Source organism: Oncorhynchus kisutch, linkage group LG15, assembly GCF_002021735.2.
Source record: "Oncorhynchus kisutch isolate 150728-3 linkage group LG15, Okis_V2, whole genome shotgun sequence".
NCBI classification, from domain to species: domain Eukaryota; kingdom Metazoa; phylum Chordata; class Actinopteri; order Salmoniformes; family Salmonidae; genus Oncorhynchus; species Oncorhynchus kisutch.
Genome location: NC_034188.2, coordinates 58,894,321 through 58,913,104, shown reverse-complemented (window position 1 = coordinate 58,913,104; position 18,784 = coordinate 58,894,321). Strand labels below are relative to the sequence as shown.

General features: G+C 40.7%; 1 protein-coding gene across 3 annotated transcripts in view; it reads right to left on the bottom strand.

The window, feature by feature from the left end:
- LOC109905595 (alpha-2-macroglobulin-like) overlaps positions 1–18,565 on the bottom strand; it is a 38,486-nt gene extending 19,921 nt beyond the window's left edge. For all 3 annotated transcript variants that reach the window (XR_004203136.1, XR_004203137.1, XM_020503054.2), the window contains exons 1-15: positions 18,312–18,565; positions 17,919–18,099; positions 15,946–16,102; positions 15,525–15,577; positions 5,686–5,706; positions 5,015–5,180; positions 4,811–4,895; positions 3,516–3,666; positions 3,272–3,392; positions 2,817–2,926; positions 2,494–2,664; positions 1,946–2,179; positions 1,664–1,730; positions 401–546; positions 72–221 (exon numbers count right to left, since the gene is read on the bottom strand). Coding sequence is in view for 1 of the 3 variants with exons in the window: in XM_020503054.2 (XP_020358643.2) it covers positions 72–221; positions 401–546; positions 1,664–1,730; positions 1,946–2,179; positions 2,494–2,664; positions 2,817–2,926; positions 3,272–3,392; positions 3,516–3,666; positions 4,811–4,895; positions 5,015–5,180; positions 5,686–5,706; positions 15,525–15,577; positions 15,946–16,102; positions 17,919–18,099; positions 18,312–18,397 (1,899 nt within the window). In the remaining 2 variants the exon portion in view is untranslated. The remainder of the gene's footprint in view (positions 1–71; positions 222–400; positions 547–1,663; positions 1,731–1,945; positions 2,180–2,493; positions 2,665–2,816; positions 2,927–3,271; positions 3,393–3,515; positions 3,667–4,810; positions 4,896–5,014; positions 5,181–5,685; positions 5,707–15,524; positions 15,578–15,945; positions 16,103–17,918; positions 18,100–18,311) is intronic.
- Between the last annotated feature and the right edge of the window lie 219 nt (positions 18,566–18,784).

Below are 18,784 nucleotides of genomic sequence, written 5' to 3'. Positions count from 1 at the left end.
CAGCACCACAAAAGCTGTTTATATGGTGGTACTGTATGACCGTTGATATTCACTACACCGAGTTCTGTTACCTTGTCAGCATTCAGCCTCTTCCCTGGCTCCAAGATGTGAACACTCTGGTCCACAGCACTGAGGCCACAGAGGGAGCCGGGCTGGGCCGAGAGCTGCAGGGTGTTCTCCTCCCCTGGAACTGCTTGTGAGGGTGAGAACTCCACCGACACCTAGTGCACATGACATACATAAGTGTACATTATACACCTTTATACACGGAATGATATCTATGTGCATGGGAAATACTTGACACTTTTTATACCTTCCATAAATTGAACATAGTATGTTTGTGATGTGCAGAAGCCAGAGAGTATAACACACGAAGAAGCATGCCCACATATACACACACCTTGTGCCTGAAGCATTTCTCAGTGGGGAAGTTCATGCTGTGGGCGATGACAGTCTCACTGGGTAGCATACTGTACACAAGGACCTGTACCACTGGCGCCATCTCTGGAACCACTGCCAACTTCAAGGTGACTTCACCCTCAGTTGCTGTAACACAAGAGCATGTCAAACTGTCATTGTCATCAAGCACCTTCAAGTACGTTCATAATTACTTAACTTCTTCGAGATAGGGGGCGCTCTTTTAATTTTTGGATAAAAAACGTTCCCGTTTTAAACAAGATATTTTGTCACGAAAAGATGCTCGACTATGCATGTAATTGACAGCTTTGGAAAGAAAAAACTCTGACGTTTCCAAAACTGCAAAGATATTATCTGTGAGTGCCCCAGAACTAATGCTACAGGCGAAACGAAGATGAAATTTCATACAGGAAATGGTCCAGATTTTGAATGCCCTGTGTTCCAATGTCTCCTTATATGGCTGTGAATGCGCCTGGAATGAGCCTGCACTTTCTGTCGTTTCCCCAAGGTGTCTGCAGCATTGTGACGTATTTGTAGGCATATCATTGGAAGATTGACCATAAGAGACTACATTTACCAGGTGTCCGCCCGGTGTCCTCCGTCGAAATATTGCGTAATCTCCAGGTCCATGCACGTTCCATTTTCTTCAGAGGAGAAAGTCAACTGCCACAAATGATTTATCATCGATAGATATGTGAAAAACACCTTGAGGATTGATTCTAAACAACGTTTGCCATGTTTCTGTCGATATTATGGAGTTAATTTGGAAAAAGGTTTGTGTTGTAATGACTTAATTTTCATTTTTTTTCTTACCCAAACGTGATGAACAAAACGGAGCGATTTGTCCTACACAATAATATTTTTGGAAAAACTGAACATTTGCTATCTAACTGAGAGTCTCCTCATTGAAAACATCTGAAGTTCTTCAAAGGTAAATGATTTTATTTGAATGCTTTTCTTGTTTTTGTGAAAATGTTGCATGCTGAATGCTAGGCTTAATGCTATGCTAGGCTATCAATACTCTTACACAAATGCTTGTTTAGCTATGGTTCAAAAGCATATTTTGAAAATCTGAGATGACAGTGTTGTTAACAAAAGGCTAAGCTTGAGAGCTAATATATTTATTTCATTTCATTTGCGATTTTCATGAATAGTTAACGTTGCGTTATGGTAATGAGCTTGAGGCTATAAATAGGATCCCGGATACGGGATTGCTCGTCGCAACAGGTTAATTAAACTCCCTCACCAGGACTCCCCTGCTGCACGGTAACCTTCATATGTCCATGCTGAACTATCACCCCTCTGGATAAGGCCTGGAGGAGGGAAAGGGAAAAACAGTTATCCCGGTTATCCCTTCAAGTCAGCAAGAAGGATATGATGAGAAGTACTGGTGTTGTATAGAGACATCCTTCCTTTGAAGATGAGAGCCTGGGAATATGTCTTAAATGACCCTTGTCAAAAGTAGCGCACCATTTTGGACTCACCCCGGGTTTGCAGGTTGTCATAACTTGTTCCTTGTTCTACTCACCAGGTAGATGACATCCACGGAGCCCTTTGGGACAGTCTCCCCTACGATGGCATACTGGATGGTGATTGACACTCCCTCCCAACATGCCAGTGGGTGCTCCATCTTCTGAATAGCCAGAGAGCTGAACGTTTTACTGTGAGGGGCAGTGGGCTGGATCAGGGAGAGCTTGTGGTGCCCTCTTTTGAAATAGGGGACCCTGTATCTAATATTCTCCACTTGTGGTGTGTTGCTTACCTGGAAAGCAACAGAGGAGAGAGAGAGTATAACTAAAGGCCCAATCCCAAATCTACCCTTAGACCCTGTACAATATACTTGTGGAGATCTGAGAGGATTCGTTTTTTTGTTTTTTTGACAGGTGTAAGCAATAGAGTATGTCAACATCTCCACCTTGCCCTCTGATAAGCTAGGTGGAAGTTTCCCCATAGTGTTTGTTATACACATGGTATTTTCTCAGATCTCAACAAGAGCATGATAGGCCATAGGGTGTAGGTTCAAAGGTGTGTGCTGGAATCATCAGTCTTCCAAAACCTAGAAGAAAGCATACTTACTATGAGGTTAATATTCTTTTTGGGCATTCTGGTTGTGTTGAGGGAGAAACTGGCAGTACCATGACTGTCCGTGGTTAGGTTCTGTAGATGATGTGAGGACCTGTCTTTCTTCTCCAAAAGGTAGACTAGCATGTCTGCGATAGGTGTGTTGTTGAAGTGAACAACGTTAATCTGAGGGAAAAGGGGGGGAAAGTTGTAAGTAGTGATGCTACATGTGTCACTGTTACCTACCATTAGTAGTTAAGTAAACAGGAATGTCAAAGACAAATGGCATCTACAATTCAACTAAGTCTAAGAAACAATATCACTGTATTTGCATGCACTTTGCCCTCGATAGTTGATCCATGCTCATAGATTTTGGGTGTGTCGACAAATGTGAGTTTTCCAATCACGTCTGAGAGAGCAATGTGTTTTTCCTTTGACTGTGTAATACCTGTCAAAGGAAAACAAATGAAAATAGGATGGTTTATTTCACAACGACACACGTCACCATGATGCACAATGGCAGTTCACAATGCAGGAGCTGAATTCCAGTGCAGCTTATTCAACGTAGTAAAAACATGATTACAAACGAAGACATGAATAAAAACAGCATAATATGAGGATGTAGCACCAAAGGTCAAATACACAGGTCTTGCCAATCTTCATAATCTAATTAAACATGCAATCTTGACATTATGTAATTCACTCTCAAGAAAAGAAAACAGTTTTCATTTGACTTCAGGCAAATGTTGTCATCACTTCTACCGTCTCCAAATTGTTAAGATAAATGACTTGCCTGTCCCCTCCTCCTCTACTTTTGCATTAAAACTCAGCCTGTCTATGAGCATTTTCTGGCCAGCATCCTTTGTGAAAATTGACATGTTGAAGACATGAGAAGCACAGCCAGTTTGGTCCATCTGGGAAAAGCAAGCAAAACCACACACCTTAAGAAATTATTTAAACAAATGTAACCAGATCATTTTCAAATGTAATATGATGGTAAAAACAAGTATATAGTTTCTTCAGGAAAGCATACAGACCTCTATTGACTCTTTATGGCAGGGGGGTGTATAATCAGGAACTCCTTCTGGATTTTTCTCATCAATTCTTATTGGTATCAATATATTGGGAACTAAGGGTCGGCACAACTCTACCTCTGCTTTACCAGGTACAGGTTGCCCATAAGTGTATCTGATTTTATTTCATAATAAAACACAAACATACATCAGACACATCAACTATCATTTATTCCCTACATAGAGAGACATACCATATTATAAGTCTCATATGAGACATTATAAATCTCATACATGCGTGCTTATAACAATACATTATAATGCTTTTAAGTAATGTGTTTTCAACATTATCAATCGATCTGGACCAGTATTCATAAAGCCTATCAGAGTATGTGTCCTGATCTAGGATCAGTTTGAACTTTTGGATCTAATGAACAAGATCTCATGTACAGGGGGAGCCTGATCCTAGGTCAGCAATCCTACTCTGAGATGCTTTATGAATACTGGCACAGCTGTTCATGTACTGTACATGCCATTGTCCCAAACCTTTGAAGTCTCAGGGACTCATAAGAACAGTTTATGACATTGAGCAGTAGCATTGTAGGTCTTCAACTAGAAAAATAAATTTCTTAAAGAAAATGTGTGTGCTTGCTAGCTTGTCTTGAGTATTTATGGTTGTGAGATAAGTTATAGTAGTGGTAGTGACTGCAGTAGTAATGGTAGTGACTGCGGTAGTAATAGTAGATGTCAAAGTTGTGACTGTGGCAGTAATAGTAATAGTAGTAGTAGTAGTAGTAGTAGTGATAGTAGTAGTAATAGTAGTAGTAGTAGTAGAAGTGAGTGCAGTGTTAGTGGTATTAGTAGTGACTGGTAAATGGTAGCATTAAGCTGTACTGAAGAAATCTAAGTTGGGTCAGCCTGCACATCTGAAATCCAAAATGTACTATTCTAGTCTATGGCACTCTGTGCAAGCTTTGAGCTTTGAGTAAGCACACTAATTAGTCATTAGCTGTCATTACCTAGACCTGGGTTCAAATACTTATTTCTGTGCATCAGTATTTTCAAATAATGTGGCCAAATCAACTACTTATTTTTGAAGTATTTGAAAGTATTTTCATATAATTGCCTATAAATATCCTACTATTTGAAACTATTTTAAATGACTTTAATTTAATTATTTTAAATACCTCAATGACTAAACAGACCTGGGTTTAAATGCATGGGGTATTTAAATATTTGTATTTGAAAATGCACTTGTCTATGTATTTGAGTAATTTGTAACTACAGTGCATTATAGAACAGAGATAGTGTTGACTCACGTTGCACACACTTCCACTTTATACTCCTCTTGAACAATGCTGATCTCATCGTTGAGGTTCATTTTGATCTCAAATTTCGGCAAAACTAGAAATAAATGAATAGCAGTTAACTCATGAATGTTCCAGGGTTGTGATGCATTGATTCAACTGCCAGAGCCATGACAATACCTAGCATGAAAAGTAAAATAACAAAGCTTAACCTACCATACTTTTCTACCTTGAAGCGATGGTATATTTTCTTTTCACCAATCCACACTACAATAGCATAGGTTCCTACGGGTGCTTCAGAGTTCAAGGGGTGAGAAAGCTGCAGAATGTTGCCACTGGATGTAGTTTTGACCCACTGTCCAATTCTGTTCCGATGAACATCCTGTTGGTTCATAGAACAAGAGGCACATTGAGCAGGGCGCTACACCTATTGGAACCCCTCTTAGAAGAAAGGGTTCCAAACAGGTTCTTTGTCTGTCCCCATAGGATAAACGTTTTTGGTTACACTTAGAACCCTTTTTGGGCTCCATTTAGAACCCTCTACCTGGAACCAAAATGGTTTTACCTGGAAAGAAAAAGGGTTCTTCAAAAGCTTTTCCTATGGGGACAGCTGAAAAAACATTTTAGGTTCTACAAAGACATTTTTATTTTTAGGAGTGTAGGTTATGTAGGCCAAACATCCCTTTCTGACATGTAGAATCTATCTGCAACGTTCTGAAGTTTGCTTGCTGAAGGTGGCCCAGATGTGATCACATAAAGCTGATAGGGAGTCTTCTGGTAACTGCCATGTAGAAATGAATGATGACCTACAGTACCTAGCTGGTGGAGTCATTTTCTTATAATGTACTAGTATTTATCATACATTGATAGACTAATATGGGTCTTACCTGCAGTTCCACAATGTTGTACTGTGAAAGGCAAGACAAAAGACTGGTTAATGTTTTATGAACTCTCAAATTCCCCCCAAATTAAAAGAGGAGCAAAGCTGTCAACAACTATAGGAACTAGGCAGATGCTTGGCTTTGTCTCTTCAATGATAAAAAAATATATAATCTACAGAGGAGCATAGCAGATGTCTACAACCGTAGGAACTAGCCAGGCGATTGGCGTTGTCTCTTCAAGTAGACATCACACGTAGCATTTGCATCTGACTGGGACTCTAACATCAATTTAGTAGATCAACTCAATCTCATGAAAGAAAATCCAATGCATTCCAATGTGGTGAATGTTTGAGGACCTTCAAATCAGCCCACGCATGTTTATTTAGAGAACATCTGTAGTCATGTACTTTTGCCCTGAGTGCTATGTGTCTCAACTGTTTGTGTAGTCTGATTAAACAGACAACACAGGCTAAAAAGCATACCTTCAGATATTTGGATTTTACCCAATAGATTCCCATTTCCAAAGTCGAATTGTTCATGGAGTACTGACGAGACATGTATGACATGGGGTGGCTAGTTAATTGCTGAATTTAAATAAGCATTTACAGTATACTGTACATAATAATCGTTTGTCCAAACCAGTATGGCCAATAGGGCAGGAGCCTATCTCCTGTTTCTGTAGTGTGAGGTAGTCTGGAGAGAACACTAGTCTGTCACCGGGGGCGATTGTACACCAGGAAGGCCTGAAAATGTTTTTGGTATCTCAGACTGTTCTGGCCATTCTCACATTGAAAATTAATTGGGATGAACGATGTTTGATATGCTTTTTACATTTGAATCACAAACCATTCAAAAAAGGATGAAAGTGACCATATTAGACCTGTTTTACATCCATGCCTCTTGTAAGCCTCCATGATCCATGAACCACACATGATAAAGACATCATCTTGGTGTCATTACACTCCTTATAGTGTGCTCTAAAATATGGAGCATGTGTAGATTCAGGAATAAAAATGTTCACATTAATTTATACTAAGTTAAAATATTGATATGAATATCACAAAAGTACCCTTTTTGATTTAGCTTTTCTAGACATACAGTTTGAAACAATATAATTATAATCATAATTACAGTGGTGCTCTGCTATACATCGACATGTACATTATACCAATCACATACAGCAAATCACCAGCAAACAGAGTTCTCTTTGATTACATTTCCCATTCACAGTGGTACTGGTGCTCATAAAGTGTATCATAACTTAAAAAATAGTAGAGCACCCACTCTGGAAATTTGATGTACAGGACTATATTGTTTTAAACTATTGTGGAGATGGTGATTGAATTCAGAAAGCATCCCTCACTATCTTACCCCCTTGAAATCATTGGATCAGCTGTAAGCATGGCTGAGACATTCAAATTCCTGGGAACCATCATCTCCCACAACCTCAAGTGGCAGGACAACCTCACAGCGATCACAAGTACTTCTTACTTCAGCTGAAGAACTCTCACGCACAATTCTGGTTCAGTTCTACGCAACCATTATCGAGCTCATACTCACCCCCCGGATCACTTTCTAGTTTGGGAATGCGTCTGCCTGGTCCAAGGGCGAACTGCAATGGATTGTCCAGTCTGCTGAGAGGGTCACCGGGTGCTACCTGCCCTCCATCGCGGTCCTGCACGATTCCAGAGCATGGAAGCATGCAGATAAAATCAACCCTGACCCCTTCCACTCCATCTTCCAAAGTCTCCCCTCTGGCAAACGGTTCAGGTGAATCACAAACAAAACCTCCCACCACGTGAACAGCTTCTTCCCACGGGCCATGGCCCAAATCACCTGGTCCACGATGATCTTCTCATCCACGGACTATGCACCCTGCACTATTATCCAAGAACTGCGACCTTCTCTTTCCACTATTTGCACATCCTAATATGCTTTTTTTCATATATACTGTAGATGGGTCTGAAATTATTGACACACTTGATGAGGATGAGGAAACATTACTGAAAATGTTTCATTATGCCGTTGACCTTAACAAGGGCCCCAAGACCAGTGAAAGCAAAAATGTCCAAATAACATCCAACACCATATTTTACAGTAGGTATGGGGTTCTTTTCGAAGCCTCGCTGTACATATTTCCCCGACTGCACATCATCATGTGTAGGGTGCCGTCTTTCGGATGGGACGATAAACGGTGTCCTGACTCTCTGAGGTCATTAAAAATCCCATGGCACTTATCGTATGAGTAAGGGTGTTAACCCCGGTGTCCTGACTCTCTGAGGTCATTAAAGATCCCATGGCACTTATCGTAAGAGTAGGGGTGTTAACCCCGGTGTCCTGGCTAAATTCCCAAACTGTCCCTCATACCATCACGGTCACCTAATCATCCCCAGTTTACAATTGGCTCATTCATCCCCCTCCTCTCCCCTGTAACTATTCCCCAGGTCGTTGCTGTAAATGAGAATGTGTTCTCAGTCAATTTAGCTGGTAAAAAAAATCCTGTAAATGCTTCATATATTTATACATAATTTCTGTAGCTATGTTTTTATAGTGAACCTTGTAGTTATACTACAGTGTACATAGCACAGGAGGTTGGTTGCACCTTAATTGGGGAGGACGGGCTCATGGTGATCCCTGGAGGGGATTAGTGGAATAGTTTCTATGTGTTTGACGCCATTCCATTTGCTCCGTTCCAGTCATTATTATGAGCCGTTCTCCCCACAGCAGCATCCACTGGTAAATAGTGTATGTGGATTTGTGTAAAACTCTGCTTCTACATAAGTTGTCTGTATATCCTGTTTATTGTCTGTCTGTATATTCTTATTGTGGCAGCACCATTTTAGTCAAATTCCAGGACATGTAGGACATGTAAATGTACACACATATATATATATATATATATATATATATATATATATATATATATATATATATATATATACAGTTGAAGTCGGAAGTTTACAAACACAAACACCTTAGCCAAATACATTGACATTCAGTTTTTCACAATTCCTGACATTTACTTTAATCAGAGAAAAAATCCCTGTCTTCGGTCAGTATGTAAAAAACCGACTTCAACTATATATATATATATATATATATATATATATATATATATATACAGTGGGGAGAACAAGTATTTGATACACTGCCGATTTTGCAGGTTTCCCACTTACAAAGCATGTAGAGGTCTGTAATTTTTATCATAGGTACACTTCAACAGTGAGAGACAGAATCTAAAACAAAAACACGTGGAATTGTTGTTAAATTTAAATGTTTGAATATGAAATGATTCGTGATGGGATGAAATGTGATTTTAGCTTCTAAAATGTGAGATTTGGGTTTTCATAAGGTTAGGGCTATGCTCAATCAGTGGCCTGCCCCTGTGAAGGGACATGGGCTGTAAAACTTTTCCTATATAAAGCCTTGATTACAATGTAACCTCCTGTTCCGAGGATGTGAGGATGACGGTTCGAGGTCAGAATGGTTCAGATAATAACTACAGAACAAAGCAACATCAGCATGAGCTTGCGAATGGTATGAACTTTGAACTCTTATTCACTACAGATGTGATACCTCCTAGCCGTTGAGTTAGCAACAGCAGCTGCAAACGCAGGTTAGGAAGGAACTCTCTTAGTTCGCTGGACTTTATCCTGCTAACTGTTCCAAATGTCCGAACTGAATTTGGTAAAAGGGCTTTTATGTACTCTGCGCCATCGCAACTTACAAAATACTTTTAAACTGGAAGAACTTGTCCCGATTGGTGTTTTTAAATCACTGATGAAGGATTTTGAGGCTGATTCCCTGACCTGTCAATGTTTTTAATTTGCTGTTTTATACTCTTGTGAATTCAATGGTTTTTACTCGATTACTTGTAGTTTTTCCATGTTGTCTGTCTGTAATGTTTTTGTAATGACTTGGTGCTGCCTATCTTGGCCAGGGCGCTCTTGAAAAAGAGATTTTAATCTCAATGAGCCCTTCCTGGTTAAATAAAGGTTAAATAAATAAAAACAGACAGAGTATCCCGTCTATCACACAACGACCTTACTACAACGTATCCAATTGACCACCAGACACATTCTTCAAAGGACAAAGGACACGCTATGGCAACACGGCCATCCATCTATAACCAACCTACCGAAGTGCAGCTCAGAGTAAATATTTATTGCATTTTCCTTTTCCAAAAGGGCTGTCATTTAGAATGCATAAGATACTGTATTTACGATAGCACAGCTTTGCCCTTTGTTCCTCAGTCTTCCCGCTCTTTCACTCAAACCCAGCCCCTTTTCTTTTGTGTAACAAGCTGTCATATCTGTTCCGCCCGCTAGGGACGGTTTCCTTTATGACGTCATTTGTAATCAAGTTACGATTAATTATGTGTATGTGTAATTCTATGTGATTAGTTAGGTATTTAGTAAATAAATAATTAAACCCAATTTGGTATTGCTGATTCAACTTGTTAGCCAGGGTTCGTGAAGATAACCAAGAATTTACAACTTTCAGATGAGACTGAATTAAGGGGACGATTAATATTGACAGCTGTTGATGTAAAATATTACTAGGTCTTTAAGAGTTTATTCGGAAGATAACAGCTCTATAAATGTCCTTTCATGGTGCCCCGACTCTCTAGTTAATTACATTTACATGATTAGCTCAATCAGGTAATATTAATTACGGAGAAATTATTTTATAGAATAGCATGTCATATCACTTAATCCGGCATAGCCAAAGACACGACAGGAGGAATTGGAGAAGGTCATGTGGTCTGATGAGACAAAAATAGAGCTTTTTGGTCTAAACTCCACTCGCCGTGTTTGGAGTATGAAGAAGGATGAGTACAACCCCAAGAACACCATCCGAACCGTGAAGCATCTGTTCCTCTAGTGATGTAGAGGTTAACCCAGGCCCTGTAGACTCCAATACCACACCTATTCCCCAGACGCTATCGTTTGTTGACTTCTGTAACCGTTAAAGCCTTGGTTTCATGCATGTTAACATCAGAAGCCTCCTCTCTAAGTTTGTTTTATTTACTGCTTTAGCACACTCCACCAACCCTGATGTCCTAGCCGTGTCTGAATTCTGGCTTAGCAAGGCCACCAAAAATTCTGACATTTTCAAGGGGTTGGCGCCCCCCCTTGGGTTGTGCAATGGTGGAGATCTTTGTGGGCTATACTCAGCCTTGTCTCAGGATGGTAAGTTGGTGGTTGAAGATATCCCTCTAGTGGTGTGGGAGCTGTGCTTTGGCAAAGTGGGTGGGGTTATATCCTTCCTGTTTGGCCCTGTCCGGGGGTGTCCTCGGATGGGGCCACAGTGTCTCCTGACCCCTCCTGTCTCAGCCTCCAGTATTTATGCTGCAGTAGTTTATGTGTCGGGGGGCTAGGGTCAGTTTGTTATATCTGGAGTACTTCTCCTGTCCTATTCGGTGTCCTGTGTGAATCTAAGTGTGCGTTCTCTAATTCTCTCCTTCTCTCTTTCTTTCTCTCTCTCGGAGGACCTGAGCCCTAGGACCATGCCCCAGGACTACCTGACATGATGACTCCTTGCTGTCCCCAGTCCACCTGGCCGTGCTGCTGCTCCAGTTTCAACTGTTCTGCCTTATTATTATTCGACCATACTGGTAATTTATGAACATTTGAACATCTTGGCCATGTTCTGTTATAATCTCCACCCGGCACAGCCAGAAGAGGACTGGCCACCCCACATATGCTCTCTCTAATTATCTCTTTCTTTCTCTCTCTCGGAGGACCTGAGCCCTAGGACCATGCCCCAGGACTACCTGACATGATGACTCCTTGCTGTCCCCAGTCCACCTGACCGTGCTGCTGCTCCAGTTTCAACTATACTACTAACAGAAGAGGACTGGCCACCCCACATAGCCTGGTTCCTCTTTAGGTTTCTTCCTAGGTTTTGGCCTTTCTAGGGAGTTTTTCCTAGCCACCGTGCTTCTACACCTGCATTGCTTGCTGTTTGGGGTTTTAGGCTGGGTTTCTGTACAGCACTTTCAGATATCAGCTGATGTACGAAGGGCTATATAAATAAATTTGATTTGTTTTGATTTGATTTGATTCATCCCCAACTACAACATTTTCCGCCAAGATAGAACTGCCAAAAGGGGCGGGGTCACAATCTACTGCAGACATAGTCTGCAGAGTTCTGTCATGCTATCCAGGTCTGTGCCCAAATAGTTTGAGCTTCTATCTTGAAAAATTCACCTTTCCAGAAATAAGTCTCTCACTGTTGCCGCTTGCTATAGACCCCCCTCAGCCCCCAGTTGTACCCTGGACTCCATATTAGAATTGATTGCCCCCCATTTATCTTCAGAGTTCGTACTGTTAGGTGACCTAAACTGGGATATGCTTAACACCCCTGCCGTCCTACAATTTAAGCTAGATACCCTCAATCTCACACAAATTATCAAGGAACCTACCAGGTATAACCTCAGATCCATAAACATGGGCACCATCATAGATATCATCCTGACCAACCTGAGCTCTAAATACATCTCTGCTGTCTTCAACAAGGATCTCAGTGGTCACTGCCTCATTGCCTGCGGTCAAATGATCACCCCTCATCACTGTCAAACGCTCCCTAAAACACTTCAGCAAACAGATCTTTCTAATCGACCTGGCTCAGGTATCCTGGAATGATATTGACCTCATCCCGTCAGTAGAGGATGCCTGGTTATTCTTTAAATGTACTTTCCTCACCATCTTAAATAAGCATCTCCCATTCAAAAAAATGTAGAACTACAAACAGATATAGCCCTTGGTTCACTCCAGACTTGATTGCCCTTGACCAGCACAAAAACATCCTGTGGCATACTGCATTAGCATTGAATAGCCCGCGACATGCAACTTTTCAGGGAAGTCAGGAACCAATGTACACAGTCAGTTAGGAAAGCAAAGGCTAGCTTTTTCAAACAGAAATTTGCATCCTGTAGCACAAATTCCCAAAGGTTTTGGGACACTAAAGTCCATGGAGAATAAGAGCACATCCTTCCAGCTGCCCACTGCATTGAGGCTAGGAAGCACTGTCACCACCGATAAATCCACGATAATCGAGAATTTCAATAAGCATTTTTCTACGGCTGGCCATGCTTTCCACCTGGCTAAGACTCTGCACCCCCTGCAGCAACTCCCCCAACTTACTAGCCTGTTCAACCTCTCTTTCGTATCGTCTGAGATCCCTAAAGATTGGAACACTGCCGCAGTCATCCCCCTCTTCAAAGGGGGAGACACTCTAGACCCAAACTGTTATAGACCTATATCCATCCTGCCCTGCCTTTCTAAAGTCTTCGAAAGCCCAGTTAACGAACAGATCACCGACCATTTAGAATCCCACCGTACCTTCTCCGGTATGCAATATGGTTTCCGAGCTGGTCATGGGTGCACCTCAGCCACGCTCAAGGTCCTAAACGATATCATAACCGTCATAGATAAAAGACAGTACTGTGCAGCCATCTTCATCGACCTGGCCAAGGCTTTCGACTCTGCCAATCACCGCATTATTTTGGCAGACTCAACGGCCTTGGTTTCTCAAATGACTGCCTCACCTGATTCACCAACACTTCTTAAATAGAGTTCAGTGTGTCAAATCCGGACCACTGGCAGTCTCTATGGGGGTGCCGCAGGGTTCAATTCTCGGGCCGATTCTTTCCTCTGTATATATCAATGATGTCGCTCTTGCTGCTGGTGATTCTCTGATCCACCTCTACGCAGACGACACCATTCTGTATACTCTGGCACTTCTTTGGACACTCTGTTAACTCACCTCCAGACGAGCTTCAATGCCATACAACACTCCTTCCATGGCCTTCAACTGCTCTTAAATGCTAGTAAAACTAAATGCATGCTTTTCAACCGATTGCTGCCCGTACCTGCCCGCCTGACTACCATCACTACTCTGGACGGTTCTGACTTAGAATATGTGGACAACTACAAATAGCTAGGTGTCTGGTTAGACTGTAAACTCTTCTTCGAGACTCACATTAAGCATCTCCATTCCAAAATTACATTTAGAATCAGCTTCCTATTTCACAACAAAGCCTCCTTCACTCATGCTGCTAAACATACCCTCGTAAAATTGACTATCCTGCCAATCCTTGACTTCAGCAATGTCACTTACAAAACAGCCTCCAACACTATACTCAGCAAATTAGATTAAGTCTATCACAATGTCATTCGTTTTGTCACCAAAGCCCCCTACCATACCCACCACTGCGACCTGTACGCTCTCGTTAGCTGGCCCTCGCTTCATATTTGTCGCCAAACCCACTGGCTCCAGGTCATCTATAAGTCTTTGCTAGGTAAAGCCCCGCCTTATCTCAGCTCACTGGTCACCATAGCAACACCCACCTGTAGCATGCGCTCCAGCAGGTTTATTTCACTGGTCATCGCCAAAGCCAACTCCTCTTTCTTTGGCCCGCCTTTCCTTCCAGTTCTCTGCAGCCAATGACTGGAACTAATTGCAAAAATCACTGAAGCTGGAGACTTATATCTCCCTCACTAACTTTAACATCAGCTGCCAGAGCAGCTTGCCGATCACTGCATCTGTACACAGCCCATCTGTAAATAGCCAACCCAACTACATCATCCCCACATTGTTATTTATTTTTGCTCTTTTGCACCCTAGTATCTCTGCTTGCACATTATCATCGGCACATCTATCACTTCAGTGATAATGCTAAATTGTAATTATTTCGCCACTATGACCTATTTATTGCCTTATCTCCATAATCTTACTATATTTGCACACACTGTACAATATATAGATTTTTCTATTGTTTTATTGACTGTACGTTTGTTTAACCATGTTTAACCCTGTGTTGTTGTTTTTGTCGCACTGCTTTGCTTTATCTTGGCCAGGTCGCAGTTGTTAATGAGAACTTGTTCTCCCCTGGCCTACCTGGTTAAATAAAGGTGAATATATATAATAGTTCCAGCTTATACATACTATATACATTTTACAGACACAATCTATTTTACAATAGTTTTATTTTGTTTGTTTTTAGTCCTGGCCTTCCTCTAACTTCCACCTCTCCCATATATTTCTGATGTCCATCCAGTTTGATATCTATTTGCCATATATTTTTAACTGTGCTATTTCACAAAGGTTCTGAGCCTATGTACATTTTGCAGACACAGTACATTTTACATTTGTTATCTTGTTATCTTGTCATCTATCTATTAACACCATCCATATTGGATTTCTGTTTGCCATATATTTTTCAACTGTGCTGTGATGCTTCAGAAAAGTTCCGAACCTTTCTATTCTCATAGTTTCTACAGATTGTAAATAAAGATAAACATGTAAATGTATTTGGCGAGTAAAAAATATTCAGATTTCTTTTAATGAATAACATCAAAAAGGGTACTTTTGAGATATTCATATTAATATTTTTATTGTTGAATTAAATAATGTGAAGTATTTTTGTTCAGAATCTAGACATACTCCTTTTAAATAAGACTATACGGAGGATAACGACACCAATATGTTGTCTGTGTCACGTACGGATCATGGATCATAGTGTCTTCCAAGGTCTAAAAGAGGCACTTTTGGTTTGTGATACAATTATAAAAAGCATATCAAACATACTTTCTCCCAATGAAGTTTCAATGTGAGAAAGGTTAGGGTTAGAATACCCAAAATATTTTCTGGCTGGTTGGACAACACTTCAGTACATAGTGTTACATAATACATGATTGCTATGTCTGTAACACATTATTATGATGTTGTGATACTTCTGTATCTGTCTTTTTGTTTGAAATAGTGGAGATACTGATCTAAATGAAGACCAAATAGGTCATTGTTTTCAATATTTAATGTTTTACATTTTCAACACTCACCAGCTGATTGACAGGGCTAAAATTGGTATCCAAGGTGATGACTCTAAAATTCACTGTAAGAAAACAAGACTCAATGAGAATTTCAGAAGACAAACTATTTATAGTTACTCTGGATAAAATGTACAACCGTTGGTAATAAGGCCCCATTTAAAATCAATTGCAGATAAGTTCGAAAATATTTACATTTTCGACATCTAATGATAATGTCCAGGAAAGGAACGCCTTATAACATGTGGTATGACAGTTCAAACTCCATTACAGTGTAAATATTCAACCCACAACAGATGTTTTTTTTATCTGCACCTGATGGTCCTGTTTGTGATGACAGAGCAAACCACCATAGAAACATGATACCACCTAATTGTCCTGTTTCTTAGCAAGCAGACAAATTTTGTACACTACTGGTCTTGTGTAAATCTACCTTTTTGTCCGGGGTTGTAGATTGGTTTATCTGTTTGGACGAATGTCATCGGGCTGTAGGGTTTGATCATGACCTTTTTCTCCTCCGTGGATAGAAATGTTTCACCTTGAACCTTCACCTTAAAATGTTGCACTTCGTCACTCTCCACATGAGGGGCCTGAAAGGGAGACAGAGAGCAACACTGATTAACTAATGTACCAATAACATATGATACCATACTGTGGTCCTGTGTGGCTCAGTTGGTAAGACCATGCTGCTTGCAATGGCAAGGTTGGGGGTTCAATTTCTGCAGGGATCACATAGGCTATTGGGAGTTGCTTTGGATAAAGGTTTCTGCTAAGTGATATATACAGTTGAAGTCAGACGTTTACATACACCTTAGCCAAATACATTTGAAGTAAGTTATTCACCATTTCTGATGTTTAATCCTTGTAAAAAATTCCCTGTCTTAGGTCAGTTAGGATCACCACTTTACTTTAAGAATGTGAAATGTCAGAATAATAGTAGAGAGAATGATTTATTTCAGCTTTTATTTATTTCATCACATTCTCAGTGGGTCAGAAGTTTACATACACTCAATTAGTATTTGGTAGCATTGCCTTTAAATTGTTTAACTTGGGTCAAACGTTTCAGGTAGCCTTCCACAAGCTTCCCACGATAAGTTGGGTGAATTTTGGCCTATTCCTCCTGACAGAGCTAGTGTAACTAGCTAGGTTACTAGTCCTCCTTGCTCGCACATGCTTTTTCAGTAGGATTGAGGTCAGGGCTTTGTGATGGCCACTCCAATACCTTGACTTTGTTGTCCTTAAGCCATTTCGACACAACTTTGGAAGTATGCTTGGGGTCATTGTCCATTTGGAAGACCCATTTGCGACCAAGCTTTAACTTCCTGACTGATGTCTTGAGATGTTGCATTCAATATATCCACATAATTTTCCATCCACATAATTTTCCACCCTCATGATGCCATCTATTTTGTGAAGTGCACCAGTCCTTACTGCAGCAAAGCAGCCCCACAACATGATGCTGCTGCCCCCATGCTTCACGGTTGAGATGGTGTTCTTCGACTTGCAAGCCTCCCCCTTTTTCCTCCAAACATAACGATGGTCATTATGGCCAAACAGTTCTATTTTTGTTTCATCAGACCAGAGGACATTTCTCCAAAAAGTACGATCTTTGTCCCCATGTGCAGTTGCAAACTGCGTCTAGGAGACGCGTCTCCTTCCTGAGCGGTGTGACGGCTGTGGTCCCATGGTGTTTATACTTGCGTACTATCGTTTGTATAGATGAACATGGTACCTCAGGCGTTTAGAATTGCTCCCAAAGATGAAACAGACGTGTGGAGGTCTACAATTTTTTTTCTGAGGTCTTGGCTGATTTCTTTTGATTTTCCCATGACGTCAAGCAAAGAGGCACCTCAGTTTGAAGGTAGGCCTTGAAAATATATCCACAGGTATACCTCCAATTGACTCAAATGATATCAATTAGCCTATCGGAAACATCTAAAGCCATGACATCATTTTCCGGAATTTTCCAAGCTGTTTAATGGCACAGTCAACTTAGTGTATGTAAACCTCTGACCTACTGTAATTGTGATAAGTGAAATCATCTGTTTGTAAACCATTTTTGGAAAAATTACTTGTGTCATGCACAAAGTAGATGTCCTAACCGACTTTCCAAAACTATAAATTGTTAACAAGAAATTTGTGGAGTGGTTGAAAAACGAGTTTTAATGACTCCAACCTAAGTGTATGTAAACTTCTGACTTCAACTGTATATTGTACAGTGCATACTAGTATCTGACCAAAACCAGGTATGAATTTAAGCCTGAATTTAAGCCACCACATTGATATTTCCCATAAAATAACCTGGTATTACATAACCAGGTATTACAAAATGAAGAGATGCATCACAAAGCAGAGAAAGTACACTCTTATTGAATGGTTCTGGATGTCGACCAGTGCTGAGCTGACCTGAAACTGGAAGCAGCGGTGAAACTCTTGGTCAGAACTCTCCTGGAGAAGTATTTTGTTCTGTTCATTGGCGATCAGAGATATGGTCATTACCAGGGTCTCGTTGGGCTGCAGAAGGCTGGCACAAAGCTTGGCCTCTGAGCCTGCCTGGATTACTGCAGGAATGGCTACCATGTAAACCCTACAGAGAACATACACACCAACAAACACAAAGGAAAATCAGTACAAAATGAGAGGCTACGTAGGTGAAATCGACAGAAGAAATGTCTGCAGAAAGGGTCGATGAAAAACAGCTCTTAATCTGCTCTCTGACTGAGAGAACGTTACACCAAGATGAGACGCAATAAATCTGATTACTCAATTCTAACTTTATGACTGTGCAGATTTACTTACGGCCTTGGAGTTTCTTGACAGACACAAAGCCAGTGAAAGCAGGCAAATAGTATCCATTTCCAAACCTGAAGCCCAGGAGGAACCATGACAAAAAGAGAAAAAAAAACAAGTCAGACTATATCCTAGTATTCCTACCTGCAATACCTCCCTACTGCATTGTGCAGAGGAACTGGTATCCAGGTTTAAATTATTGAAGTAAAAGCCCTGTGAATGATTGACCCATTGTTTTCAATAATAGTGCTTTGCAGTATTGTGATTGGCAGATTTTCTGGCTTTGGGACTATACGTGCACCGTCAATAAAAAATTACTGCCAAAACAAAGGAAATACCAACATAAAGTGTTGTAAATAACCAGTGCAGTCAAAAACATCATTTTCCTGTGTTTTATATACACTGTTTGTACAAAACACCTATGCTCTTTCCATGACATAAACTGACCAGGTAAATCCAGGTGTAAGCTACAGAATGATCCC